The sequence below is a fragment of the Mirounga angustirostris genome, unplaced genomic scaffold, assembly GCF_029215605.1.
Source record: "Mirounga angustirostris isolate CCGP_5_RB_7025 unplaced genomic scaffold, mMirAng1.0.hap1 SCAF_5, whole genome shotgun sequence".
Classification (NCBI taxonomy): Eukaryota; Metazoa; Chordata; class Mammalia; order Carnivora; family Phocidae; genus Mirounga; species Mirounga angustirostris.
Genome location: NW_026991713.1, coordinates 10,761,806 through 10,789,526, shown reverse-complemented (window position 1 = coordinate 10,789,526; position 27,721 = coordinate 10,761,806). Strand labels below are relative to the sequence as shown.

General features: G+C 60.6%; 1 protein-coding gene across 5 annotated transcripts in view; it reads right to left on the bottom strand.

Moving 5' to 3' along the window:
• Positions 1 to 1,589: 1,589 nt before the first annotated feature.
• ELFN2 (extracellular leucine rich repeat and fibronectin type III domain containing 2) overlaps positions 1,590 to 27,721 on the bottom strand; it is a 77,818-nt gene continuing 51,686 nt past the window's right edge. For 4 of the 5 annotated variants that reach the window (XM_054506831.2, XM_054506833.2, XM_054506830.2 and 1 more), the window contains one exon: positions 1,590 to 6,017. In XM_054506831.2, the coding sequence (XP_054362806.1) occupies positions 3,076 to 5,538 (2,463 nt within the window). In that variant the 5' untranslated portion in view covers positions 5,539 to 6,017 and the 3' untranslated portion in view covers positions 1,590 to 3,075. Of the gene's footprint in view, positions 6,018 to 10,537; positions 13,541 to 27,721 lie in introns of those variants that run through there. The other variant, XM_064590628.1, reaches the window with a different exon arrangement.

Genomic DNA, 27,721 nt, shown 5'->3' with positions numbered 1-27,721 from the left:
TGAATAGACACAGGACACAGATGCAGGAAAACCTCCAAGGTGGCCTGCAGCGCACTGGCCCCTCTCCCAGATCAAGCGGCCTGGCCGGGCAGCTGAAGACCCAGCCTGGCCAGGAGGCCAGAGGCCCGAGCTAGATCCTATTCTGCCTCAAAGATTGGTGTGATCTAGGTTGGGAAGGTCGTTTCCCTCCTGGAGTGGCAAGACCCTCGCTGTTAAGACGGAGACCTATCCTTAAAGCCCCCAAAGTAAGATGGTCTGAGGCTTTTATAGGTCATCTTCAACCAGGAATGATGGGGGAATGGCAAGGGTGGGGGGCTCCCGCTGCCGAGAACCCTCCCTGTGGGAAGTGTCATCTCCCGTAAGACCAGGCCAACCCCGGCCCCGGCTCCTTCCATGGGTTCCTCCCTCAGGACCCCAAGTCTCCCCATAAAGCCACCCACGAAGCCCCGAGCCCTTAGCCCCCCGGATTCAGCAGTGTGACTGCCCCCCCAACCTGGTAGCCAAGTCACCCAGCCCCCTTCCTTCTTCGGGTGTCCCCAACGTCTTCACCTGAAAAATGACAGCAAGTGGGACAAAGAGGTCCCCCCACGCTCCCTTCCCTGGCACTACCATTCCCTGGCAGGGAGGAGGGGAAAGGGCGAGGGCACGAAACCGGGGGCCCACGGGGCGAGGCGGCATTTGTGGGTCCAACGTTCAGAGAGACAGGAGACAGGTGTGGGGCAGGGGCTGCGTCTCAGTGGCACTTGTTTGGGGTCTTTTGCAGAGCTGGCCCCTCCCCAGGTTTCAAGAGCTGCTTGTCAGATCACAACAGAGGGAATGTGGGCAAGAGGGGGCGGCGGGGAGGGGGGCCTGGGAGTCTGGACAAACTGGCACATACACGACAGATGTTTGCTCAGAAAAATACAGTAAAATCGTCATGCAAATATAACAGGAATCTGCTTTCTCACACCACTGGCTTTGCCTGCTTGCTGTTCTCAGTTTTGCCAATCTGGTGTGAGGAGGGGTGGGGGGGGCAGGTTGCGGGAGTTGAGGGAGGTCTGCTCTGCATATCCATGCTGGCCCCCTCCTCTCTACTCCCCAGAAGAACAGTCCTTTCTTTGCAAATGTCACCCCCAAAATGAGCCCTGGGTTTGGTCTGTCCCCCAAGTGGGTGTAAGAGAGGTGCTCAGTTGAGCCCTAGCACCCCCCAGCAGTCCTCTCCCAGTCTGTACCCCGGGAAGGAAGGTCGCTAGACCACCCACCAACCCAGGAGATGGCACTAGCTTTCCTGGTCAGCAGCCCCCCCACACAGTACAGGTCTTAGTCCCACCCCAGTGCCCACCCTCACCCCCCAGCCACACTCCCCAGATCTCAAGAAACCCAACGGGGTGACAGGCCAGAGGCTGGGGGTCTCCGGCAGGGGTGTGGGGGGAGCTGAGCGGGCTCCTCCCCATCCTGAGGTGGGTGGGGAGCCAAGGAGCACGTTGGCAGATGGGCAAGGCTATAGGCGTCCCCATCCCCCACTGGCCCACGTCCTAATCAAAGGTGAAGGGCCCCCCAGCACCCTGACAGTGTGTTCAAGCCCCCACAGTCTCAGGACCCCGGATTTGCGTGCCCCGCCCCCCTCCCCACAGACTCGACCCTGAAAACCCCTAGCTGTTGAAAAAGGCTGCGGCCGCCTGGGCCTGCCCTCCCTTACCACCCTCTGCCGCCCACACTGAGAGAGAAACCCCAGGAGCCCAACAGTCCCAACTGCCAGGCCCTGGGTTGCCATGGCGACAGAAGCTGGCCAGGGAGAGGGAGGGGCCCTACGAACCTGCCTGCTTCCCCCCCACCCCAGCAGGGGGGTGGTGCTCACTATTTGTGCTTTGTTCGATGTTGGGTGGGGGTCAGCAAGGGGGGAAGCGGCCATCTCCATGGAAACATGGGAGCCCCTCTGGCCAGGGGGTGGGGCAAGGAGGGGCAGCCAAGAGGTGGTGGGTGAGTACGCCTGGGAAAGCCCTCCTCCCCCTGCCCCGAGATCCCACGATGGGGGTCAGGAAGGTGGGAGACCAGGATGTGGGGGGCCCAGGCAGGAAGACCCCCCCTTATACCCTGCCTCCCCACTGCTCCCAGGCATCACAGTTCACTGCTGCCCTCTGGGATGAGGAGGGGTCCTAGAGGCCCAGAGAGGCTAGGGGGCTGGGGCAAGGGGGCCTGCACCTGAGAGGCGGTGGGAGCAGGCCCACCTGCTCTCTCCTCAGACCCCAGAAGCAGCTCCCAGGCTACTTGGAAGACACTTGAAGGGGGCTGGTGGAATGGCCCCGTGCCTCTGCTCCTTTCTTGCAAGCAAGACCTCCCGTCTCTCCTGGGTGCTGGCGTTGGGGGGGGCCGGGGGGGCGAAGGACCCCCAGCGTGATGAATCACAGCTCCACGCTCGGGGCCGTGGCCGTGGGGCTTTCTAGAAAGGAAAAGCACCTGCCTGATTTCTCAAGTCCCTCAGCCCCAGGAGACCACAGCTCTGGAAGGGGGTGGCGGGCGAAGGGTGGGGGATAGCACTGGGCTGGGAAGTTGGGAAACTGCCTAACCTGCCACGTGGCCCTGGGGTGATCACCTCCTTTCTCTGGGCCTCAGTTTCCCCAGCCATAAAAGAAAGGAAATGAGGCCCAATATCTGCCTGGTGCTAAATCTCCAAGTGACCTGTCCCCAGAGTAGGGGGTGGGGAGGACCCTCTCTCTGCCCCCAGACTCCTCCGCCTAGTCCCAGAGCCCCAGACCCCACACCCCCTTCTGGCTTCCTGGCCTGCGCCCCCCCCCCAGCCCCGCACACCCCAGCAGAGTCCCTGGGCAGCACAGTAAAGACGACTGGTTTCGGTATCAGTGTGTAAACTTTAAGGAGAACGTGTCTTTGTTTTCCTGTCCGTTGTTGTCGGGTGGTGGCTGTTCACAGTCAGGTGGTGGTCAGGTGTGTGCATGGGTGCGTGCGTGCGGGTGTGCGTGTGCGTCCACTCCCCGGCCGCGGCCCCCCAGCGCCGCCCCCTCCCCCTGCCCGGCCGCCGGGCCCTTCCCCGGGGGTGCCCCCAGCCCTCCCCCTCCGGCCTCACCGGCAAGGAGAGGGTCACAGCTTCTGCTGGGCCGAGACCCCCTTCCAGTAATCGAGGATGTCGTGCAGGTCCTCGTCCTTGGCGAACTGGACCTTCTTGCGCAGGGCGTGGCCGGCAGCCATGTACACCTCCTCCCGGTGGTGCTTCTTGTAGGGCCGGAAGCGCTCCCAGATCTTGTGCGTGCTCTCGGATGAGTACTCAGGGCTGGAGGAGTAACCTGAGTAGTAGTGTCTGGGCGAGAGCTGCGAGTAGGTGGAGTCCCGCTTGGAGCGGGTCAGCGGCTTGAGGAAGGACACGCGCTGGCTCAGGCTGTCGGCGCCCTCCTCGTAGTACAGGGCTGGGAAGCTGTGTCGGTGCTCGCTGCAGGGGTAGGCGGGCTTCACCTCCAGGTGGTGCACGCCGCCGCCCCCGCCGCCGCCCCCGCCGCCGCCCGCCGGCACCAGCGGCAGCCGGTCCAGCGGGCTGTTGAGGGGGCTGCCCTTCTCGATGTACTTGGAGTCGCCCTTGGCCAGCCCCGCGGCGGCCGGGTGGTCGGGCACGTCCAGGCTGAAGACCTTGGCGCTCTTGATGGAGCCGCTGGAGGACACGCTGCAGGTCTTGCGGGCCACGGCGGCGTCGGCGCTCAGCTGGCGCTGGAGGGGGTGGTGGGAGCTCTCCTTGTAGGGGGGTGAGAGGAAGCTGGGGCGCTCCAGCGCCCCGGGGGCGGCGGCCGAGGAGGCGGCGGCGGCCGCGGGGAGGGACTGGCACTCGAAGGCCAGCTCGGGGTCCCCGCCGCCGCCACCCCCCCCCAGGAATGAGGCCGAGTCCAGCTTGAGGGCATCGATGCAATTGTTAATGATCTGGTTGACCTTGTCCACCTCCTTGGCGATGGTGGAGATCTCAGCGGCCGAGCCCTGGCCATTCTCCAGGTCCGGGAGGTCATCCTCGGGCCGGGCCAGGCCGTCCCCGCCCGTGCCCGTGCGCACCTCGATATAGTTGCCCTTGGTGGCCACCTTGGGTGTGTCCAGCCCGGCCTCCAGCCCCTTGGAGGTGGGCAGCTTCTCCCCGATCATGGAGGGGATGGAGGACATGCAGGACACGGGCAGCACGGGGGGTTCGCCCAGCTTCTGGGCGGCGTGGACCACAGAGCCGGCATCTACGTCTGCCCCATAGCGCATCTCCAGAATGGTTTTCTTGACCTTGACCGACTTCTGCTTCTCCTCCTGCACACGCCGCTTACGCAGGCAGTAGTAGACGGCGCCCAGCACGACGACCATGCCGAAGAGGCAGCCCAGGATGGTCATGATGTAGTGGGTGGTGGTGGAGGTGCTGGGCGCCAGGTCGCCGGGGACGGGGTCCCGCGTGGTGAAGGTCAGGCAGGTGTGGTTGAAGCGGCGGCTGTTGCGCAGCGAGGTCACACAGAAGGTGTACTCGGTGTGCGCCCGCAGCTTGTCCAGCGTGACGATCTCCTTCTTGTTCTTGAGCGTCATGACGTCGGAGAAGTAGCTGTTGTTGTACTGGACCAGGACGTACATCTTGCTGTAGGGGTGCGGGATGATGACCACCAGGGTGGCCGAGGTGAAGGTGACGTGGTGCAGCTTGATGGCGGGCCCCGCCGACGCATCCGTGGTGGACGAGGCCGGCGGCTCCACCGAGAGGATCTCGTCGGGGTTGAAGCCCGAGTTCTCGTCGGGCTCCCGCTGGGCGTCGGTGGAGTAGGGCGTGGGGTGGCTGGCGGGCCGGGCGGGCAGCGAGCCGTTGCGGCACTTGGCCTGGAGCACGGTGATGGCATTGAGGCTGTGGAAGGGCCGGGGCACCAGCAGCGGGTAGCCGGCGAACTCGCGCGGGGACTCGCACTGCAGGCGGTCGTAGTTCTTGGTGACGTTGTTGAAGACCACCAGCCAGGCCAGGAAGCCGAAGAGGTCGCACTCACAGTTGAAGGGGTTGCCGGCCAGCTCGCACACCATGAGGCTGGCCAGGCTGGCGAAGGTGGCGCCATCCAGGCGGCTGAGGCGGTTGGAGGACAGGTCGATGCTGATGAGGCTCGGGCACTCGGAGAAGGCGGCGGGCGTCACCACCTCGATGAGGTTGTGCTGCACGAAGAGGAACTGCAGGCGGCCCATGCCGCGCAGCATGCCCTCGGTCAGGTTGCTGAGCTTGTTGTAGCCCAGCTGCAGGACCTGCAGGCTCGACTGGCCCAGGAAGGCGCCGTCCTCGATGTACGAGATCTCGTTCTTGGTGAGGTTGAGGTCGGTGAGGTTCCCGAAGCGGTTGAGCGAGGAGTAGAGCACGGCCTTGAGCTTGTTCTCGTTGAGCCGCAGGTCGTGCACGGTGCTGTTGATGTGCTGCGGGATGGTCTCGTAGGGGGGCTGGTTCTGGCTGCAGATGGCCAGCCACACGTAGCCCTTGTCGCCCTCGATGAGCCAGCAGTCGGCGCGCACGGCGCCCGGCCGGCACACGCACAGCAGGGTGGCAGCACACAGGCCCAGGCGCAGCATGGCGCCGGCCGCGGCCCCCCCCCCGCCGGGGAAGGCGGGGCTTGGGGGGCAGGGGGGCCGGGGCGTGGGGGGCACCTAGCAGCGGGAGGCTGGGGCCGGCGGCACAGTCCTCCCTGGGGCCGCCACCATCTTGGGGGCGACCCCCGGCACAGGGGCCCCGGGAGAAGCAGACACGGCCGGTGCCAACTGCGGGGTGGGGTGGGGGGTCCTCCGGGGCGCTAGCAGCAGGCGTGGGCCACCGGGACCGGGACACACACGGGGACACACCCCCACCGCCTGTTTCTGGGAAGGTGCACAGGCTCTCGAGACTCGACTTCCTCTCCCTCCTCCTCCTCCTCCTCCTCTTCCTCCTCCTCCGGTTCTGGGCTCAGAACTTCAGACGATTCCCACGATTCCCACGGGAGGCTGGAGAGTGAAGCTCTGAGGAGGGAGCGCGAGAGATGGGGCAGGAAGGAAGAGACCCATCTGTCACCTGGCTCCTGAAAGGCAGCACCGAGAGGGGGCGACAGATCAGTGAAAGCTCAGAGCAGCCCCACTAAAGCTCCAGCATGGGCCCCTGTCCCCTCTCTACCCCCTCCCACTGGGGGTCCTTGGTGCCCGCAGCAAGCTGGGGTCCCTGTTACGTAAAAGAAGGGAGGGTGGTGGGTGGCGAGAGGGAGGAGGGGGCCAAGAGGTCTGGAAGGAAGGAGACAGAAGAAACAAGGAGTAGGGACAGGGGGACAGAATCTGAGGACGGTGGGCAGAGAAGGGAGACTGGACAGTGACAGGTCGGGTGCGCGTGCATGCACGCACACAACACACACACACACTCCCCAGCACTCCTGTCCACACTCGTCCACCTGCCGGCACAAAGACCCACATGCCCTCCCATGAGCCGGAACACCGCAGCGTGCCCACGGACAGTCTTACGTTGGACAAACGGGCCCCTATACACATGACCGTGTAGTGAGGCAGGCACCTTCCAATCCAGGAAAAGAATTAAGAAGCCCAGCAAAATGCCTCCTCCCCTCCATGCCCAAAGATAAATAATTCATTTGTTGTGTAACCGCTCTTGTTCCAAAAATAATTCCCTTGTCTCAGCTTCCATGGGGGAGGGGGAGCAGAGCAGCAAGGCTGTGAGCCCCCCAAGCCGGGGGTCTCCCACAGGGAGAGGACATGGGGAGAACTCCTTCTACAAGCGGGAGCAGAGCCACGGGAGAGAGGGCGAGTCTGGGAAGCCAGACACACACCCCCAATATCACTTCCCCAAAGTGCTTTCCATTAGAGGGCCTCGATCCTGTAGTCTAGGCCTCAGGCAGGCGGAAAAGCCGGTGGCATCCCAAAGAGTGTGGCCGAAGCCCCCCATCCCCTCTGTGGCTGGAGAGTCAGAGGTCCAGAGGGGGGCAGGGACTTGCCCCTAGTCACACAGCACAGCCTGGGCCAGGATCAAGGCTCCCAGGCACCAGGAGTCAGGAGGCCTGGAGCCCCTTCCATGCAGCCCAATTAGCCAGAGGGAGTGAACCATCTCTGCGTGTGCTGCCATATGGTAAGTGGGGACCAGGTCCCTGCCCAGCCGTCTGATGGGGAAGAAGTACGGTGAGCCACGCTGCCCACGCCCGAGATGCAGAAGAGCAGTGTTGGTGGCACAGGGCTCACAGCCAGCAGACCCTCACCTTCCAGGTGGGGACTGAGCCCCGGACCAGGGGAGACCTGCCCCAATCACCCAGCAAGCCAGGCAGCAAGCTCCAGCGCCCACGCAAGGCTCTCTTAATTTGCGGGAAGAGCCCAGTGCGCCCTCCCTTCGCCCCGGGCAGTGGCCAGGGGTACGAAGACTGGGTCAGAGAAATCCACCCTTGGACAAAGAAAGCCAGAGACTGTTCACAAGAGCCACCTCTACCTCAGGCTCCTCCTCCTGGGAAACTCCAGGAGAGTGCGTTGAGAAGAAAAAAAAAAAGTATTAAACCTTTGCTGTTAAAGCAAAAGCAATTTACAGCCCTGAGCCCCAGAGGGCTGAACAGAGGAGAGGGAAGCAGGGAGGGAAACAGCCCCAAAGAAGTCCAGGCAGCAGTTCCTGTTGAGGAGGTGGCAGGTGAACAGGGCATTCGATGACCTCTCGGAGTAAAGGCGGACACAGTGACAGAAGCTGTGATGATCACGACCTCCAGGAGAGGCAGACTCACACCTCCCAGTCCCCTGCAGGGCTGGTCTGGGCTGAGGGGCGGGACAGGGATTGAGGGGGTGGGGGGAGCGATGAGGGGGGCACAAAGCAGTCGGGCAGGGACGCTCCCATCTGGCATGGCTGCTGGCTCCTTAGGGCCTCAGTTTCCTCCCCTGCCACAGGCCACAAGGTTGTACTGGAGGAGGCTGAGTGGCCAAGCTCGCCCCGTCAGAGAGCCCTCTGTCTGCACCCCACCCCTCCGGCTGGGAACGTCTGGGGACGGCATTTGTATGCAGGTGCACGTGCAGGTGCGTGCTGGCTCGGAACGCCAGCATAGGGGCGTGCAAGCAGACGCACACAAGTAGACGGACGTGCAGGCGGCCCTGTGTGCACACACGCCCCCAAGCAAGCACCCAGGACGCGTGCACAGGGAGCCCCCAACGGGAGCGCTCTTGGGTGAAGGTGAACTCACTTGTGTGTGGCGAGTGGGAAGCGGGGCGGGTAGGGGCATCTTGGGGACATGGGCAAATACCTGCTTATGCGTCCACATGTTTCAGCACATGTGTGTTCCCCACGTACATGTATGTGTGCACATGCGCAACTTTAGCCATACAGAGTGCCCCCCCACCGCCGTTCCCCACCCCCTGTCTTCAGATCTGAGTTGTTCAAGCCAGCACCCCCAGCCAGGCTCAGGGGGTGCAGGGCAAAGCTGACCTGGCTGGAGCCTCTGGAAATCCAAGGCCATGCTGAGGGGATGTAAAGAGGCCGGGCGGTGGGGGGTGGGCGCGAGGGGGGCGGTGGGGGAGGGGACTAGGAGAAGGGTTCCAGGCTTAGGGACCGGGGCTAGTCCTATCCCACCTCTTTCCTCCCCAAACAGTCCAGGGGAGACAGAAGCCCCCACCCCAGCTACTCTGAGCTCTGTGCAGCTGAGCCCTCAAGGTGACCCTGCCCGTTGCCCCCTCTCCTGCTCCTCTTGGTCTCCAGGATGGCCTGGGCCAGGGCCCAGCCCCCCTCACCCTCCCACCCCTCCCATGACTCAGACCAAAGGAGAGGAGGCTCCCCATCACCCCTTCCCGTGTGTGCGTCAGCCACTTGGTCCCGGTCTCTGGGCCGCCTGCCCACCACCCCTCGAGGCCTGACGCAGCCAGGGAAGGGGGACAGCAAGGGGAAGAAGGTGCTGAGAGCAGCGCTTGGCCCCCCGCCCGGCTGCACACCCACTCAAGGTGTGGGCGAGGGCTGCTGGCTCACATCTGGAGCTGGGGGTCCACATGGTCATGGTGATCCCCCAGCACCCATGCTAGCAGGAGGAGCAGGGCCCTACCCCCCACTCCTGGGGCGGGGGTGGGGGGAGAGATGGCAGAGGGAAAGGAAGGAGTGAGGGAGCTGCAAACAGGAGGCCAGGACTGAGCAGGACGGGAAAGCAAAATATGGAGACAGCCAAGCGGGGAGAGACAGAGGATGGAGATGAATGGAGAGCGAGCATCTGAGACAGGAACCGATCCGCAGAGAAGCTCAGGGAGACGATGGAGGGCACGGAGCCTGCTGCCCACCCAGCCGGGGCCGAAATGCAGCGGGCGACCAGCTCGGAGGGAGGGGCAAGCAGCCAGAAGCAGAGGCCTTTGCCGTCCTGTGCCAGGGGTGTTAAACCTGGGGGAGCCTGGCCCAGCCTCCCCTCCCCCACCCACGCACTGTGCCTGCACCCCCCCCCACCCGGGGGCACACAGGTGTGGCAAGAACAAATGACCTCTGGCCCGAGCAAGGGCAGGCCCCCCTCTCTCCTGCCAGCACAGAAAAGGAACGTGGCAAAGTTGGGGGGTGCAGCATACCGCAGAGGGATCTTGGGGTGGGCCCCCAGTCTAGCTGGCTACCGATGTCTCCTGTCATGGGGACACCCTCGGATGGTGAGGAGGAAGGAGGGTCAGCAAGCCCTGCCAGGTCTGAGAGGCACAGCTCAGGTGGGGTCTCAGTCTGGAGCCACAGAATGTGAGTCACTCTCAACAAATTCCGCCCCCTTCTCTGGGCTTCAGCAACCCCCCCCCTCCCCCCCAGGAAGCCACTGGTTGATCCAGCTGGTTTCTACGCCCTTCTCCTCCAGGTGCCACGAGGCTCAGGATGCCTCCATGGAATCCGAATCCGAGAGCTTCAGAGCTGGAAGGACGAGGGGCCGTTGCTCAACCCAGTCCTAGCCTTTCCTGGAGGGGAAGCGGATGCCAGGACCCGGGGAGGGTCACATGCCGCCGGTGGCAGGTCAGGCTCAGGCCCAGGGTGGCAATGGCGGATCTCAATCTGCCAACCTCGCATGCCTTCTGGGAGCTCACTGCCCCCCCTCAGCTAACCCGGGACACTGCTCAGATGCATAGCATATTGTCCGGCACAGGGTGAGGTCTGCGGCTGAGGCGGCTGGGGAGGAGATGGGGGAGCCATGGTCAGCAGGGAAGGCGAGACACAGGGCTGGCCAGCTCTGAACCTGTTTCTCCACCTGCAGGGCATGGTGAGTGCCACCTAGCTATCTCCCGGGGCTCCCCTGACACCCCAGGCCATAGTGGAGACAAATATACCGTACAGGGCAAGAGGCTCCCGTGGGGACACTGGTGGAGGGCACGTTGGTGGGAGCTGGGGAACAGGTGGGGGAAGGGTGCGGTCCATGTTCCCGCTTCCCAGGAGTAGGGATGTGAGGGTTGACTGGGGAAATCTCATTTGCAGCAGCTGATAAGCCTTGGCCTGGGCTCTTCCCTGGGCCAGGTTGGCCAAGGTCCCCTGAGGTGCCATTGTCACTGTCTGGGTCAGTGCCATTATCCAGGATTAGGAGGACTGAGGACTCCTGGGACCCAGCCAGAACTCATGGGGCAGGCACCACCTCACCTCTGTCTGCTGAAAGACAGCACCAAGCCAGGGGTCCCGGAATCTTGTCGCTGCCTCCACCTCACCGGGGTTCCCCGGGGCAGGCCACTCTGGGCCTCAGTACCTCATCTGTAAAATGGGATAATTATACCTTCACCACGGAACTACCGCTTGGTAGGTAAACCATTTGGATTTCAGGTAAAATGAGCCCCAGCTGCAGGGCAGAGAGTAAGAAGTACAGAGGCTGAAGGCAAAGGATCCGAGGATTGAACGCTGAGCTGTGTGACATACGGCACATTAATTAACCTCTCTGGGCTTCTGTCTCCTCTCCTGTAAGAGAGTCATAACTATCCCTTTGGCCTACATTGTACAGTCTTTGAATCTTATAGCAATCCTACATGACTGGTGCTATTAGCTTCCTTTTACAGATGAGAAAATTGAGGCTCTCTCTTCCCCCCTTCCTCGAAAGAGCTGGGCCCATGGCAAGGACTGGACATGCAGGGGCCGCCCAGGGGCTTTCCTACCCCTTGTGTAGGCACCTTCCTCCCTATCAGGAAAGTGTCCACAAGCTGAGAGAAACTTCAATTTCTCCATCATTATGAAGTACTTATTCCAGGCCAGCTATGCTCCTCAAAGCCCCCAGGCACATTCCTACCTCAGGGCCTTTGCACATGCTATTCTTGCTGCCTAGAATGCTCCTCCAATGGTCTGCACAGGCCACTACTCCACTTCATTCAGGTCTCTACTCAACTGCTCCCCTTAAGCCCACCTTCCCTGACACCAAATCTGAGATAACTCACTGGTCACTCAAACCTGGCTTTGGTCCCTTCAGGGCACTCAACAATACCAGACATCATTTAGTTCTTTATTATCAGCCGCCCTCCCCACCCCCACCCCCATCATGAACTCAAAGCAGGCTTTATTTTGTTCGCAACTATAATTAACCTCCATGCCTGGAACAAGGTCAGACATGCAGCAGGTGCTCAGAACACGATATGTGGAATGAGCGCTCTGGGCTAGGGATGGGGACGGAGGGCAGAGGGAGATCCTGGGGTCCCTGACTCCACTGAGTCAGGATGTTACATATCAGAGGGAGGGACCCCACTGATGGGTTGCTCATCGGGTACAGGAAATGCACTGAGCCTCCCTGTTAGCCTCATGACCCGCCTTATGCTTCTCATTTATAGATGAGGAAACAGGCTCAGAGAGGGGCAGTGATCTGCCCAAGACCACCCAGCGGGGAACATGGGCCTGCCTGAGCTCTTAGAACTACCACACTTTCTGGAATTCCTGCAGAGGTAACATTCCCCAACTTGCATACCCCTCGTGACAGGGATCTCAGCGCCCATCTTGAGGCTACTTATACCCTCTTGAACAGCTCTGATTGTTATAAATTTCTTCTAATATTACAGAGCCCACTCTGACTCCTTGGACCTCTGTTCATTGGTCCAAGTGCTCTCTGGAGCCACTGAGAACAAGGCCAATAGCCGCCCCCCCTTAAAGGGCCCACCAATATTTGCTCATCAGTTACCTCACTCCCCTACGATCGCTTCTCCAGGCCACACAGCCTCACGTCCTCTACTCCTCTTCCTCCGCCATGGTTTCAAGTCCCCAGCTCTTGGGTCCAGCTGCCCCAGGTCATGCTTGCTGTCAAGATCCTCCCCCCTAAAATGTGTCACCTGGAGCCCAGCATCATGCCAACATGGTCCGAGCCACGATGAGCACCAGGGCCCTCTGCATCCCTCGCTCTGGCACCACACTTCTGTTAGATCAGCGGGAGTGTGCATACCAGTGTTGTGTCCTCACCTCGTCCTAGATGTCAGCCGAACCCCCGGGCCCCTTCACACATGCCGCCGGGGAGCCCCAGTGCCCTGCCCATCCTCGGGCAGCCCTGGGCAGTAGGAGCCTGGGCTGCGCCCGAGGTGCCCGGCTCCATCCACATTCAATCACGTCCCGTTAGGCTCAGCCTGCGGGCAGGTGCTCCGCATCTCGGGGGAGCTGCTTCTGCCCCACGACACCTCTGGCACCCACTCCTGGCTCTGTGCCATCTGGGGCTGGGCGGGCAGACCCCGGCTGCCTCCGTATCTGTGCCACGGGGGCACGGGGAGCAGGCTGGCCACTCACCCCTGGGGACCAGCTGCTTGCTCACCCGCGTTCCTGACTCACTGGCGCGTATTCACCACACACCTACTAGGGGCCCGGCACCGAAGCAGACACGCGCCCTGCCTCCACCGAGCTTCCAGCTTACCTAGAAGGGCTTAATGAGAACGCCACCACACTACGGGCAGGGAGGACTGAGAGCTACCGGGGCGGGCGGAGGTGGGGGGGCTGTTTAATTGGGTTTGTACGGCCTCAACGTTACAAGTACCAGCCTCCAAGCCCAGTACCCTGGGCCAGGGCAGGGGCTCAGGCTCATCTGCAGGTTTCTCGGCTGTCACAACACATTGCCCGCTGGCTCACCGTGTGACCGTGGCCAGGCTAGCACCTTACCCCTCTGGGCCTCAGTTTCCTCGTCTGTGCAGGGGGACAACAGCTGTGCACTGGTGTCTCTCTGGTTTACCAGGACCCCCCCCCCCCCAAAGCCCTCTGTAAACTGCCTACCAAGTCATCGCCCATGAACCCAACTGCTCCCGGGGCTGTCGCATCTGTCATTAGCACCTGCGCCGTGTCCAGGCCTCGGCGGGAGGAGGTAAGCAGGAAGATGGAAAGGTTTTGACCAAAAGGCTTTGGTCTTGAAAAACTACCCAGCAGCTGACCAGAGAGACCCGACACGGGTTCTAGGAGAGCTCTGCACAGATGGCCCAGCTTACACGGCCCACTCCTTGGCACCCACTTCCCAGTCCCGAGCAGCCCAGCACCCACCCCACCCACCGCCAGGCACTGGGGGGAGCATGTGATCCTCCTGCCCAAAGCCAAGGGTGACCTGTATTAAAAGTTCGCCTCCTAGTCCCACCCCAGGGCTTATCTCTGGCTTTCCCAGAATCCTCCAGGCTATTCAGAGGACTGCCTTCCCCAGCTGACCCCTGCCTCCTCCAGCTGATCCCTGCCCTGCCCTGACATACCCACCTGCGCCCTGCCTCCTACCTGACCCATCCCCCAACCTGACCCCTGACCCCCTCCCTTGGTCCCTGCCTCCCTGTCTGACCTCTGCACCTGGTCCCCACCTCCCCCACCTGATCCTCTGCCTCCCAACCTGGCCCCTGACCCCCCACCTGGCCCCTGATCCCCCCACCTAGTCCCTGACCCCCCACCTGGCCCCTGATCCCCCCACCTAGTCCCTGACCCCCCACCTGGCCCCTGACCCCCCTATCTAGTCCCTGACCCCTCCACCTGGTCCCTGCTGGCCTCTTGGCCTTGGCTCCAACAAACCCCAGGCCCCGCTCAGCTGCAACCCCGGGTGCTACTCACCAGTCTCCACTGGACCCGCTCTTTCACCAGTGCCTGCACACGCGCGGCTGCCTCTGCCTGCATGGCCTCCATTCATTCATTCAATAAACATTTATGGAGCACCTACTATGTACCAGGCACCGGCTAGGCCTGCCCTCCCAGCTCTGCCTCCTCGGCCTGCTCCTCCTCCAGGGCCCCAAGGGGTGAACATTCCCTGCCTTCCAACACCCTCAGGGCGCGGTCCCAGGGTGGGGTGGCACATCAGGAGCCCACTGGGAGAAGGGGAGGCTCCCGTGGCACCGAGTGCGGCCCGCTGGGAGGCAGCCTGGCAGGGGAGGGATGGGCAGCCTGGGGCAAGGCGGAAACAGAGTCCTGGCTCCTTCCCGGGCTGGGCCTAAGCACCTCTCACGTTAGCTCACTTATCCTCGGCACAACCTTAGAAGTCAGTACCATTATCATTCCCACTTTACAGAGGAGGAAACAGAGGTCTCACGACTCCTAAACAGTGGCTTTGACCCTCCGTGGCACCAGGCTCTGGGTCAAGAGATGCTGTGGGATCCTGTTTCATCTGGACAGTGCTTTAAAAACACTTTTCTAAAATTAGTTGCCAATATTGAAAAGTTGGGGCAACTTCATTTCAAAAATCCCCATTTCTGGAATCCACGGAACAACCTAGAAGGCCTGGTTGCCCGGGATCTGCATCCCTGAAAGGACAGAGCAAACGCCCATCCTCCTCCCTGCCTCTCTAGCTGAGGTTGCCCGCTGACCCCGGAGCACCGGAGGTTATGAGACCAGCCACAGAGGGAACTTCAGCATGGGAACAGTTAGAATCCCAGCCTTGGAGTGGGGGGATCCCAGAGCCTCCTGGTCTGGGGCCCGAGAGTGCCTTTGTCCCTGCCTCCCTCTGACCCCTGTCCTCCCTGTTCTGTGGCTCTGGGACACTCTAACAGCATGGGTCTGTCATCTTTGGGTGCCTCTGATAGAGTCTGGGACTCAAGCGTTCTCTACCTACCTATAATCCCTTGGTCCTAAAAGTCTACTGAGTCTTGGTCTCCGTGAGTCCCCAGTCCTAGAGGACTTGAAGTGCCCTGACCCAACAGCAAATCCCCCACTTAGCTCCAAGCAGGCCCACTGGGGTGGGGACCCCAAACCAGGGGGGCACCCATATAATCTCCCAGATCTGCTTATCATCCTAGGGGACCAGCTCTCCAATGATGCTGCCTGGGTTCCTGGGTCAGGTTTGGGGTTCCTGTTGAGGTTTGAGGTTTATTCGCTCCAAACACAATTCCTACCCCATAAAACACTGCCAGGCAAGGCTGCTGTGGAGGCCCGAGGCCTCGGCTGCAGAAGCCACAACCCAGGGACAGCTTTAAGATCACCCCCAGAGTAGGGCCTGCAGCAAAGGGCTCTGGAGTTTCTGGAACGGCCCCTTGCTCCCACCCCTCTCCCCACAGACTTGGAGTTCCCCTCACTCTGCTCACCTGGGACTCCTGCCCACCCGCCGACTGCCTGTCGCAGGCCCCAGCACCCAGGGCTTGTAGGCAGCCAGGGGCGCAGCCCCTCCCAACTGTGAGGCGGGCAGAGGCAAGGGGTCCCTCTCCTGGCCCTGGGACTAGCTTCTCTGGAGCGGGTGGGGGAGCACCCAGGGGCCTGCAGCTGTGGCATCGGAGAACAAGGATGCTCTGTCCATGCTGGAAAAGCCCCGGAAATGCCGGGGGGGGGGTACCCCATGACTGCTGGCTGTGCAGAAACCATGGCCCAGGGCGCGTGGCCACCAAGCCACCCTCCAACAGCATGGGTCTGTCATCTTGGGGGTCTCTGATGATGAGGCTGAGGCTCAAGAGTCCTATATCTCGCTACAATTCCTTGGTCCTGAAACTCAAGGGCAAGCCACGGAGACCAGTGCCCCATCATGTTCTCCTGGAAGGGCGGGCGGGCCACATTCAGCTCCGATCCTGGCTCTGCCACGGAACCCACAGCGTGCCCTCTGAGTCTCAGTCTCCTCCTCTGTAAACTGAGACTAGAAGGGCACTACCTCGGAGGGCGGTGAGGGAACAGCTACGGAGCAGAGTCCGGCCCATAGTAAGTGCTCAATAAAGTCAGCGGCCGCTAGTATGGTTACGGTGGCCTGGCTGGGGGGAGTGGGGGAGGAGACACAGTGCCCAGCACACGGCGGGTCCTCGCCACCCACTGCCCTACCGATGGCAGCCAGGAAGGGAGGAGGCCTGGCCCCTCAACAGTGTCTTCCTCTCAGTCTCAAGGGCAACACACCCCTCTTTGCCTGCCCCTGTCCCCGCTCACAGGCCCGGCCCCCCAAAGGCCTGCACCCACCCCCGCCTTCTGCCTGCTCCCCAGCCTCGGTTTCTCTCCCATTGCCGAAGCACAATGGCTGTTATAATTAACGGATTATCTCAGTGGGACAGCTGTGGTCCTTTGAAAATTGGGTTGAATAACAAGATCCTGGCGTATGGTAATTTCTTTTCATCTCCTGCTCCTGCTTTCTCTCTCCCTCACTTCAGCCTTGTTATGCATGCAAATGCTCTTCCCTTTTCCTCCTTCGCAGACACCTTCCTCCTCGGGATGGCATGGCCAGGGGACAGACTAAGTTCTGCTTGCTGGTCAAAGACTTGTGGGAACTGACCCTCCTGGGCCCCTCCCACGGGCCTGGCACTGGGCAAAGGGCCTGACACATGTGACTTCTGCCCTCCCCCTCCGGGGCAGGGCAACCCAAAGTCCCTCACACCTCACTTCTCCTACCTCCCGTGCCCTCCCCCTCAGGCTCCTCTGCAGTGGCCTCCCCTGGGGTCCAGGTCCTGGCCCTCGGCAGCCCCCAAGCCTGCTCCCCACCCCCACCCAGCATCTTGGCCCCTCCCAAGGCTTCTGTTATCCCTTAGGTGCTGACCAGGCCCAACCACCCCCAACCCACTGCCCACCCACTCCCCACTCCTGCTTCTGCCCTGAGCCAGCCAGAAGCCCACAGCTGCCCAGCCCCTCCACACCTGGAAGGCCGGGTGCACTGGCTGCCTCTGCCTCCTTCCTTGCCCAAAATGAATTTCTCAAATCAGCATCCTCACTGGTCTCTCTGTCTCTAGTCTTATGGCCTCCTTCAACCCATCCTCCACCCGGCAGAGGACAAGCCTCCTGAAGGATAAATCTGAGTGTGGCACTCCCCTCCTCAAAAGTCTTCATTGGGGGCGCCTGGGTGGCTCAGTTGGTTAAGCAACTGCCTTCGGCTCAGGTCATGATCCTGGAGTCCCTGGATCGAGTCCCACATCGGGCTCCCTGCTCGGCAGGGAGCCTGCTTCTCCCTCTGACCCTCCCCCCTCTCGTGTGCTCTCTGTCTCTCTCATTCTCTCTGTCTCAAATAAATAAATAAATAAATAAAAATCTTTAAAAAAAAAAAAAAAGTCTTCATTGGCTCCCTACTGATCTGGTAAGATTCCAACAGCAGATCTCGGAAGCCAGCCCCTGGGGTCCTGCAGAGCGGGTTCCTGTTCTCCTCTCCTGCCCTCCTGCCCCCTCAGCCAAGTAAACTAGTCTGATTAGGGTCCCTCCTGTGGGATGCCGCAGCCCCCAGGGTTTTCTCCATCACCACCAGAATCGCAACTATTCTTTTTACTCCTGGACTGAGTTCTCTGAGGGAAGGCCAGATTCTCCATTAAAGCCCAGCACCGGGCACCCAGTAGGTGTTCAATAAATATCTATTAACGACTGAATGAAGGAGGCCTGCTCTTTCCCTTTATAGATAAGGACACCAAGGCTCAGATTAATTAACGACTTGCTCCAGATCACACCGTTTGTGCAAGACGAAAACCAGGATTTGAACCCAGGTCTGGACTCCAATGCCAGTCTTTTCCACTTCCTGGAGAGGGCTGGAGGGGTCACCTTCTGCACGGATCTCAGGGAAACTGAATCTCCCTCCAGCCTCAGCTGGACGATAAGAGATGGGGCTCCCTGCTCAGGCTGTCACTTCCTTGAGTTTGACTTTCAACTAGCCCCATGACTCCCAGGGCCTCAGCCTGCTCATCTGTAAAGTGGGAAGGAACCCCGCCTCACCCCCATCTCAGAGGGTGGTTGCGGGGGGCAGAAACTCTGGTCTTGGAGAAAGCCCATCCTGCTAATAACATCTGGGGGTCTTCCCACCCTCACGTCAAACCCGACTGTGTTGCCCCGGCAGGCACTCCTCAGTGCTCAGTGCTCAGAGCTTGGGGGGTGGGGGGTGGGGGTCCTAGGATGGGAGATGTCACACAGGACAGAGAAATTCCTCAGGGAGAGCCCATGAGAGAAATGCAGGGGGTTTGGGGGATCAGATCAGGACACTGGGCGAGAAGCTTCCCTCTCTCAGCCTTTACGTCCTCATCTGTGAATTGGGCCCATGAATGCCCACTTGATAGGGTTGCAAAGGGGACTAACGTGCCAAGTGCCCAGCACGGTGCAGATGCTGCCGTAGCTACAAGGTTCTACGGAAACATGATCATAAAGTGTACCCCCAGGGGACAGGAGAGGAGAAGGGGCAGGACAAAGCAGGACCATTTGCTCCTGACTCTCCACCCTCAACAGCCCACAGAATAGAGCTCACCACCCCAACATGTCGCCCTTGGGCCCCTCTCCCGCCCAGCTCATACCCCATGACATCCCTTCAGAACCTGGGCAGCTGTGGGGATGCCCATCTACATGTCCTCTGGGCCTTTGCTCATGCTGTTCCTGAGCCTGGGGTGCCATTCCCACCCTTCCCCACCTCTTGTAGCCCAGACCTCATGCCTCTTCCGCCCAAAAGCCTTCAGATTTCCTCTGTGCAGGGAGAGTAGTGGTCTCCCTGCCCTGCCCCCATCCCTTGATTCCATCCCATGGAATCCTGGAAGGATCCTAGAGATCGTCTCACCCCACCTCACCTCTCCCCCCGCCCGCTTTACAGATGGGTAAACTGAGGCACAGACAAGGGACAGCAGCTCTCCAGGGATGCACTTGAACCCAGGTGTCTCTGCAGCTTCTCTCCTGGTGCCGAGCCGTTCAGCCCTTGCCAGTCTTCTCCGAGCCCCCCCGCCCAGCCCAGAGCTACCTGAGGACGGGACCCCATCTTCCTCTCTGCTCCCCCACCCCAGTGCCCAGCCTAAGGCCTGGCGCATAGTAGGCACTCAGTAAATGTCTGTTGAATTGAATTGCGCTCAGGGCGGCCAGTCGTCTCTGCTCTGTAAGAAAAGCATAGAGTTAGTGGAGCTGTCCCCCGTGGCAACGGGGGTGGGAACCAAGCTGTTGGGGTGAGGAGTCCAGCCTGCCCCGAGGACCCCACGGGCCCTGAGAAGCAGAGGGGGGCTGGGAAGCTAGAACATTCGGACTTAGAGGAGTCCGAATTGTGCCCCAATAGGCAGCATGGCCCTGACAGAGTCAGGCCACCCCAGGGCCTCAGTGGCTTCAGCTGTCCAATGGAGAGGACACTCCAGTCCCCTATAGGTTCCGAGGACTGTGTGGGACGAGGATCAGAAGAGACGGGAGCAGCGTAAACACTGACTCCCAGCTCACAAGCATCGAGTGCTCCGTGCCTGACACGCAAAGCTGGGGGAGACTTAAACCCAATTCCACAGATGGAGCGACTGAGGCTCAGAGGGGGGCAGCTTGCCCGAGGCCACGCGGCCCATGCCCTGGGGCCCATGCTGTGTATACTGTCTCCCTGCAGAGCTGGAGGGCAGCGGGGTAGAACCAGCCCCAGACCAAGACTTCGAACCCACCAAAGGAGGGCCCGAGCCCAGGCCCCGGCTGGCAAAGATTCTCCAGGCAAAAGGCCCAGCGTGAGACCCAGGGCCGCGAAGGGAAAGATGAGAAGCCACGTTCTCCCCTTCCCATGGGGGCCAGCTCTGATTCCACAGCCCCCAGGGGACTCAAAGCCGTCCTCAGATGCAAAGGCCTCTTTTGCAGGCCCCGGTGTTAATATAGATCATCAGAGACTATAAATACCCAGCCAGGCCCGGCAGAGCAGAGGGCACTGGGAGCGACCCAGCGGGAGCTCTAACCCCAGTGCTGCCCCACAGCCCTCTCCCCACCCTTGGACCTCAGTTCCCTCCTCTTGTCAACACAGGCTACACCATGACCAGGACAGCTCGGGTTCTTTACCCAACAGCCTACATTACTGTGGCCCAGCCAGGCCGGTTGGGGGGGTGGGGGGGGAGGGCCTTTCAGGGCCCAGACCGGAGACGTGGGAAGGAAAAGAGGAGGCCACAGACAGCCTCCCCCTGGGCGCACCTTGGACGGCCTGGCCTAGAGCCCAGGCGCGGCGGGGCAGGGACCTAGACAGCAGCCACCCATTCACTCACTCCCTCGTTCACTCCACCTGCCACCCTGGGAGTACCTCCCGCTAGGAGCTGAGGAGCCATAGCCAAGACACAGCCTTGGGTGGGAGGCCCAGCGGGGAAGCCCGCAAGATAAATGAGCACGTCTCCCCCGCCCCTGCCCCCACCTGCGAAGCGGCCATCCTCTGGTTCGCATGCCCCATCTCGGCTTGCATCACGGGACACTGGTTTCACACCTGCCTTCTGCCTGGACCATGACCTTGTCAAGGACAGGGACAGGGAGGGCGGTCTCACTCACCCTGCAAACCCGGGGTCTAGTAGGGCGTGCGGGAGGCGCTCCGTAAATGTTCACAGGCTCAAAGGATGAATAAGGTGCCATGGGGGCATAAAAAGTGTACCCACGCACAAGGCTGTGATGTGGGCCCAGGGGAGGTGGAAGGGGGGGAAGGGAGCTCACTGCGTCCAGCACAATTGTGTGCCAGGCCTGCACACTTAATACACAACGGCCACGCTGTGCTGCCCACTGGAAGGATTAAGAGACGGAGGCAGAGAGAGGCTCCGGAGTGTGCCCAAGGATGCAAAGCTACAAAGTGGCCCAGCACCCATAGCCCCCCAGTACGAGACAGGGCTGGTGCAGGCAGGCTCCCAGGACAGCTGTTCCAAACAATAAGAGATGTCATTTGCAGGGCGTGGGACTCCCCAGATTCCAGACACAGGCGAGGGGTCAGTGTCCCATTTCCTCAGCAATGCCTCGAAACAGCCCCAAGAGGCAGACAGACCCTCACAAACCAGGCAGAGATACTAAGGCTCTGAAAGGTGGTGCGGGACCCCCGACCCCAGGCCCAACAAATACTCTGAAGGCCCGTGGGACCCTGCACCTGTTCTGAGATTCATGATCAAGGGCTGGAGACCTGGGCCCAGGCCCGACTCTGAGCCTGCTGACTGGTGACCTGGGCAGTGACCAGCCCTCTCTGAACCTCAGTTTCCCCGGGACACATCTCCTCTGCCCCACACCACTGCTGCATGGAGCCAAGGGGCAGACCGATGAGAGACATACCTCCCCCCTTACAAACTATGAAGTGCTGTCCATATTCAAGGGAATTTAACTGTTACTGTTATTCTTCCCTTGGCCTTTCTTGGGCATCTCTGCCCTCCTTTCTAAAAAGGCTACGAGAGTTTTTATCAGATGTTTGCACAGTGCCTGCCCCTATGCTCAGGGCCTAGGGACCAGGTACTATTTTTATGTCCCTTCTGCAGGTGAGGAAAGTGACGCTCAGAGAGGTTAAGTGACTTGCTCAAGATGACACAGTCAAACATGAGTGCACTTAGCCATGACACGGTACATCTGCCCCTGAGCATCTATAAATTCAGCCTTTGTGGCTGCTCGAGTGCTCCCTGATGCATGAATGCCCACCTGCTCCCCAGTTTATCTGACTTCCCAGATGTATGCAATATTCACATTTCCATCAGCAGCTCACGCACCCCTCTCCAAAGCCTTGGGAGCCCCATTAATCATTCAGACATACCTGCATATTCATTAACTTCCAAATTAATACAGGGCCCCTTATTACTTCGGGCCTGCTGCCTGCATTAAAGACACTTCAGCTTCATTCATTATTAAATTCCCCTGATAAATTATCACATCCCTCCTTCCCAGAGAGGGGCGGGGCCCAGGCCCCGAGCCAGCAGGTCTGCTCCCAGTACCAGCTGCTGTGTGACCTTGAGCCTGGCCCTCACCCTCTCTGGGCCGCCTGCATGGCTACCTGGTAAAACGAGGCAAAGGACAGTCTCTAAGCACCGCCCAGGCTCATCAAAGTTGGCCCCATCCCATCATTCCACAGACTCCTCTGTCACTTCCCCGCACTTCTGTGCCTCTCTCGGGCTCCCATGACTCGCATAACTCTCTGGTCTCCACGAAACAGGAGTCCGTCCTCACTACGGTTTTCCTGGTCCTCCCCCACCAGCGGCCTCCCCTCCCACCTGGGCCTGGGCCTGCGCTTGCAGCTGGTGGGCTTTGGGTCCAGGCACGGCCCATCATCTCAAGGATACCGTCTGCCCCTTGGCAGGCCATGACGTGTCCCAGATCAGAGAGGCCATGCCCCAGGGCTCGTGCTACGTCCTGCATCGTCCCACCCATCTTAAAACAACCTCCACTTTACAGATGGGAACACTGAGGCCAGGGGGCCAAGGCCAGCTCTCTGGGAAATGCTGGTGCCAGCTACAAACCTGACTCTCTCCACTTGGAGTCCGGAGCTCCTCACCATCGCACCGCCACCTGAAGGCGGGATGCTCGGCCACCACTCGCGCTGGCTCCATCCTCCCCTGACTGGTTCCTCTACCTGCCGATCCCTGCCTCACAGAGCGGCGGGCACACGGACCGGACCGCCCATTCCCCGGCAGGTGCCCAGATCTATCTCCATGAGACGCCTGGTGCTGAGCAGAGCCCGAGAATGAAGCAGTGAAGATGCTGCCTGCTGGCTCTGACCTGCCTTCCGCCTCCATGCCAGGGGCGCCTCTGGGTAGGACTGCCTCCTACAAGTCCCAGGCCTGAGGCTTCACTCCCTGACCCGCCGGCTGTGTGACTGTGGGCCGGTTACCAAACTTCTCTGTGCTCAGTCCCACTGACTCTGGCCTCTGCCTTGTCCATCCCTCACTTCCGATCCATCCGACAGCTGTCCAGGCCACACACCTGGACAAGCCACTGAGGGCTCTTATTCAGACAGCAACAGCTGCCTCCCAGGGTCTCAAGCGTCCCCTGCGTTCCTCGCCTCCCCTCTGCTCAGCTGCCAGAGAGCCTCTCGAAATGCCGACTATCGTGGACCCACGGAGAGACCCTCTCTTAAAACACTTCCAGAAGCTTCCATGGTTCCCAGGCTGAAGCCATAAATCCTCCTGAAGGTCAAAGCAGCCACGAGGCTGGGCCGGGCTTTCCTCCAGCTTTCCTCCAAGGTAGCTCTCCCCTCTCCCACAGGAACTCTCCCCATCCTTGTCTGTGGTAGGTGTCCGTCCCCCCCACCCCCTCCCCCCAGCACCACTGGGGCTACCCAGCAAACACAGTGTGTTCTCTGCTGGGGCTCCAGCCCTGCCACACTCAGCATAGTAATCCTGTGGTCTGAACGAACACCTCGGTCAAGTCAAGACAGCAAACCCACAGGGCTGTGGTCAATGCCAACAGGGAGCCTGGTAGACCACAAAGACCTCACCGCTCTTGGTCTGTGTGCACACACAACCCCCCACACACACACCTAACAGGATGAGAGGATTAAGCTCATCAGACCCCTTTCTCGAATGAGGAAACCGAGGCTCAGAAAGACAAAGTGGCCTCCCAGGTCACTGCTGGTAAGTGGCATTCAAGCCGGGCTACCTGTGTCTGAGCACTAACTATGGGCCAGACCCGGATAAGCCTTTTACAGGAATGAACTCAGTCAACCCTCTCCCCAGCCCTGTGAGACGGGCCCTGTTAATTATGCCCATTTGAGAGATGAGAAAACTGAGGCCCAGAGCGGTGAAGCCACTTCCCCAAGGGCACACAGCTAAGAAGGGGAAGAGCCTGAGGCAAAGTTGTGGCCATGCATCCATTCTGCCCTTCCAGCTTGGCTCCAATCCTCCCAGGCCCAGAGGCGCTCGGGGTGGGAGACCTCCCCTTTGGTGGCTCCATCTCCATCCCAGCTCCCTGGCGGCAAGGACTTGAGCCAGGCCCTCCCTGTCGGGCCCCAACTTCTTCATCTGGAAGGGGGCGGACGAGACACACGGAGCAGAAGCATGTTATCCATGCACCTGTAAGCCTAGAGCACCCCAGGCCCTGGGTTGGCAAACTGGTCTCCCGGCATTATCCCAGGGTGGGATGGGGTAGGGCGTTCATTCAGGGTTCGGGGACAAGCAGGGTGCAAGGCCCTGCCTGTCGTCACCAAGCATACTGCAGATCCAACAGGCAGCCCGAAGAGAGGCCAAGGCTGCGGCTCGCTGCTCCCCAGCTGCCGAGGCTGATTATTAACTGGGAGGGCTTAGCACCTCGGAGGCACTGCTGCCCCCCAAGGAGGCTGGGGATCCCTGCAGGGGGCTGCACTCTGCCAACTAGACATTCTACATCTACTGAGCACCTACTGCTTGCCTGGCCTGGGATTCCTGGCACATATGGTGGAGAAACAAAGATGAGCAAGGAACTCACGGACCAGCAGGGGACTCGGGCAAACAGAGACCCAACACACACGCACACTGGAGATTACTGCTGTCTAAGGAAACCCTCCTCCCAGTTATTCTGTAAAATAAATAACCAGCCTCTAATTTCTCATAGAAAACATCTGAATTTTCACAGACTGGGGCTGTAAAAGGAGGTAACAGCCCTGGTCTTCTGGATGCCTCCTCGCCACACCCGCAGCGTGAGCCCGGAGGGTGGGACCAGGGCCCCGTCCTGCTCTGTCCCCACCCCCAACCCGGGAGCCGGCACACAGAAGGTGCTCAGTTAATTCTGCCCAGGTGAACTCCATGAGCGCACTTGGATCCAGGCACAAAGCCACTGTGTGTGGGGACCCCCCAGTGAACCTTGCTCCTTCCACTTTGTGACCTTCTGGGGGACTTCACAGAAGGTCAAAGCTGGCAGCTTCCCTAGCACGTCCAGGCCCCGGGCATGGGACACATGGGGAGACTGAGGCCTCTCCTTCCGAGGGGTCCCCTCCTGCCCCAGCCCTGGAAAGGAGACTGCTCCTCCAGGCTCTGTCCCCGACCTACCCACAGCTGCCCTCTCTTCCCACGTGCCCTCAGATGCCCCAGACTGGCCGGGCCAGGTCAGCTTCTAGAACAAGCCCATGCCTGCCCACATGTCTCCTCCTGGTCAAGGTCACCACCACCCACCTGCTTGCTCAGGGCACAGACCCCGGCATTATCCTCAACTGCCCCCTCCCTCCCTCCCCGGTAGATGATCTGCCACTTCTGTCCTCAAAATGTCCCACGTTTGTCCTTTGCTCCCCACCTCACCAGGACAGGCCACCATCATCACCGCCCAGCCGCCCGCCGTGGCCTTCTCGAGCCTCCATACAGCAGCCCGAAAGAGTCTTCCAGAGGGCAATGCTAATGCTGCCTCGCCTGCTCACAATCTTTCCGGGGCTCCCTGAGGCAGGGATGGCGTCGGAGGGCAGATTTGCAGAGACAGGGTCAAGCCCAGTTAATAATCCGACACCATCCCTGCCGTGAGGAGCTTCTGTGCGGTGGGCTGTACGTTCCCCATCTGCTGCTCCAGACTTGGCCCTCCTCACGTTCCCCGCCCACCCCACCCCGGCACAGGCACCCCTTCTCCCTGCACTCGCCCCCACACTGTGAACCCCTACCATCTTCAGCTCTGGCATCGCCTCCTCCAGGAAGCCTGCCCTGATCCCTAGGTCTGACTTCACCATTCCACAGCAACCCCGTGCTCACCAGCGCCAAGCGGCGTCCCCCTAAACAGTCACCATCTCCCTTCCGGAGCCAAGACAGCACCATGTCCCCTCTGTGTCCCCACTGCCAGCAGGGAGACTGGCACAGAGGAGGTGCCTGGGGTGTGGGGACTGAAAAAGCAAAAGACCCACACAGCGTCCCCCAGAGGTGCGTCATTCCCAGCTGGTCTCTGTCCCCATCCCCGAGGTGTGCTCATTATTACTACTGGTGACAAGACGGCCTCCCAGCTCCTTACCACTCTTGTTATGACCATTAGGGCCTCTACCAACCCTGTGGCTCCTGTGTCTACCCTGGCTCCAGGCCACTCAAGGCAGCGTGGTCAGGCAGGGGCAGAGGCAGGGGCAGAGAAGCAGGGTAAGAATCCCTCCAGGGGCCTGACAGAACTGACCTTATGGGGCCCGAGGGGCCCCCATTAACAGATGAGAAAGCTGAGGCTCTGAGAACGAGCAGCTGACCTGAGCTCTCCCGCCTGGTGGGGGCCAGCCCCCTGAGGGATCAGAGACTCCTGCCCACTTGTCCTTGTACTGGACCCCCAGAGCTTTCAAAACGGAAGGAGAGGGAATGTTCCTGAAGCATGCTGGGCTGGGCATTTTACAGGCCAGCCCACTTCTGGGAAGCTGCAACTACGGAGGAAAGTATGCACCAAGTGTGGGGTGTCCTTGCTCCGTACCCCTCCCAGCCGTGTGGCCTAGGGCAGGCTGAACCCTCCTCGGAGCCCATTCCTCACCTGTCCCTGGGTTTCTAGGCCCCCCTGCAGGTGTGCTGTGTTCAATGAGATTGTAAAGACCTCAGCCAATTAACTACTTAACTACAGAGCATCTCCGAGGCCCGGGCTGTAGGCAGATTCGCTCACCTACTCCTCAGAAAGACTCCACAAGAGGCAGGTTCTAACAGTCTCCCCATTTTACAGGCAACAAAACGGAGGTGCTGGGTTCAAAGGACCCGCCTAAAGCCAAGCAGCTGTAAATGCGGAGCTGGGTGCACGGCACTGGGGACAGAAAGCTTCGCACGGAGTGGGGGCTCACTAATGATGTTCCTTCCCGGCTCAGACCTTGCCTTTCATCCTTCAGAGGCATCCTGAAGAAACAGGCCTCCTCTCCCACCTCCTCTCCCACCACCCACTGCGTCCTCTCCAACCTCCACAGAGCAGAGCTCTCTCGCCCTCTACAGCCCCAATCAGATGCCGCCTCTTCCGCTGAGCCTCCCGTGCTCTGCCGCCCTCCCTCCTCGCCTTTGTCTCCACTGCTGCTCATGCAAGTCCCCCAGACAGGTGCAGGCTCCTAACGGGGCCACCCAGACTACCCTGCCTCCGCCTGTCCTCGGCCCAGCTGTCAGAGGAAACTTCCGGAAGCACAACGGGCTCGGGGGTCACTGCCCTGTTCAGAAGCCTTTGATTGCCTCCCTCCTCCTGATTCCGGCATTCAAGACCTCTCGTGATCTGGCTTGGCCCTGTCTCTGCAAATCTGCCCTCCGACACCATCCCGTAACCAAGACACCGTCAGAACAAACCACTTCTGGCCGCATGCGTAACACACATACATGCAGGTGCCCACACATACACTGGGCCTCCTTGGCTCCTCCCTGGATCCTTCCTCCAGCCTTGATCCCACCACCAGCCTCTCACCTGACCCCAGAGCAGCACCGCTCAGAAGTCCCCTCCCCAGTGCCTCAGCTCTTCTCCGTGTCCCGTCCTGGGACGCATCATCCACACACCTGGTTTCCAGGTGCCCAGCATGCCCTGCGCTGCTTGCTGGAAAACGCACAGCCCGGACTCCTTCTCCTGGCCCGGAAGGAGCTCCTGAGCCCTGCCTGCTCCCCAAACTCCCGAATCCTCCTTCCCAAACCCCAGACTCTAGCACATGAGCGTCTCACCCTCCTCTGAACTCACAGTCTTTTCACACCTCTTGGCCTTTCCCCTTGAAATTCCCACAACCCCTTCTGCCCCGCCCCCACCTAATGAATGCTACTTCTCATGCAGGATTCACAGCCACCTCCTACAGGAAGCCCTCCAGCCCACTGGGGCATCACTCACCCTAGTCTGCCCTCCCCCTTAGCAGACTAGGTCCGTGAGGGCAGGGACCATTCTTGCTGGCCCCCAGACTCT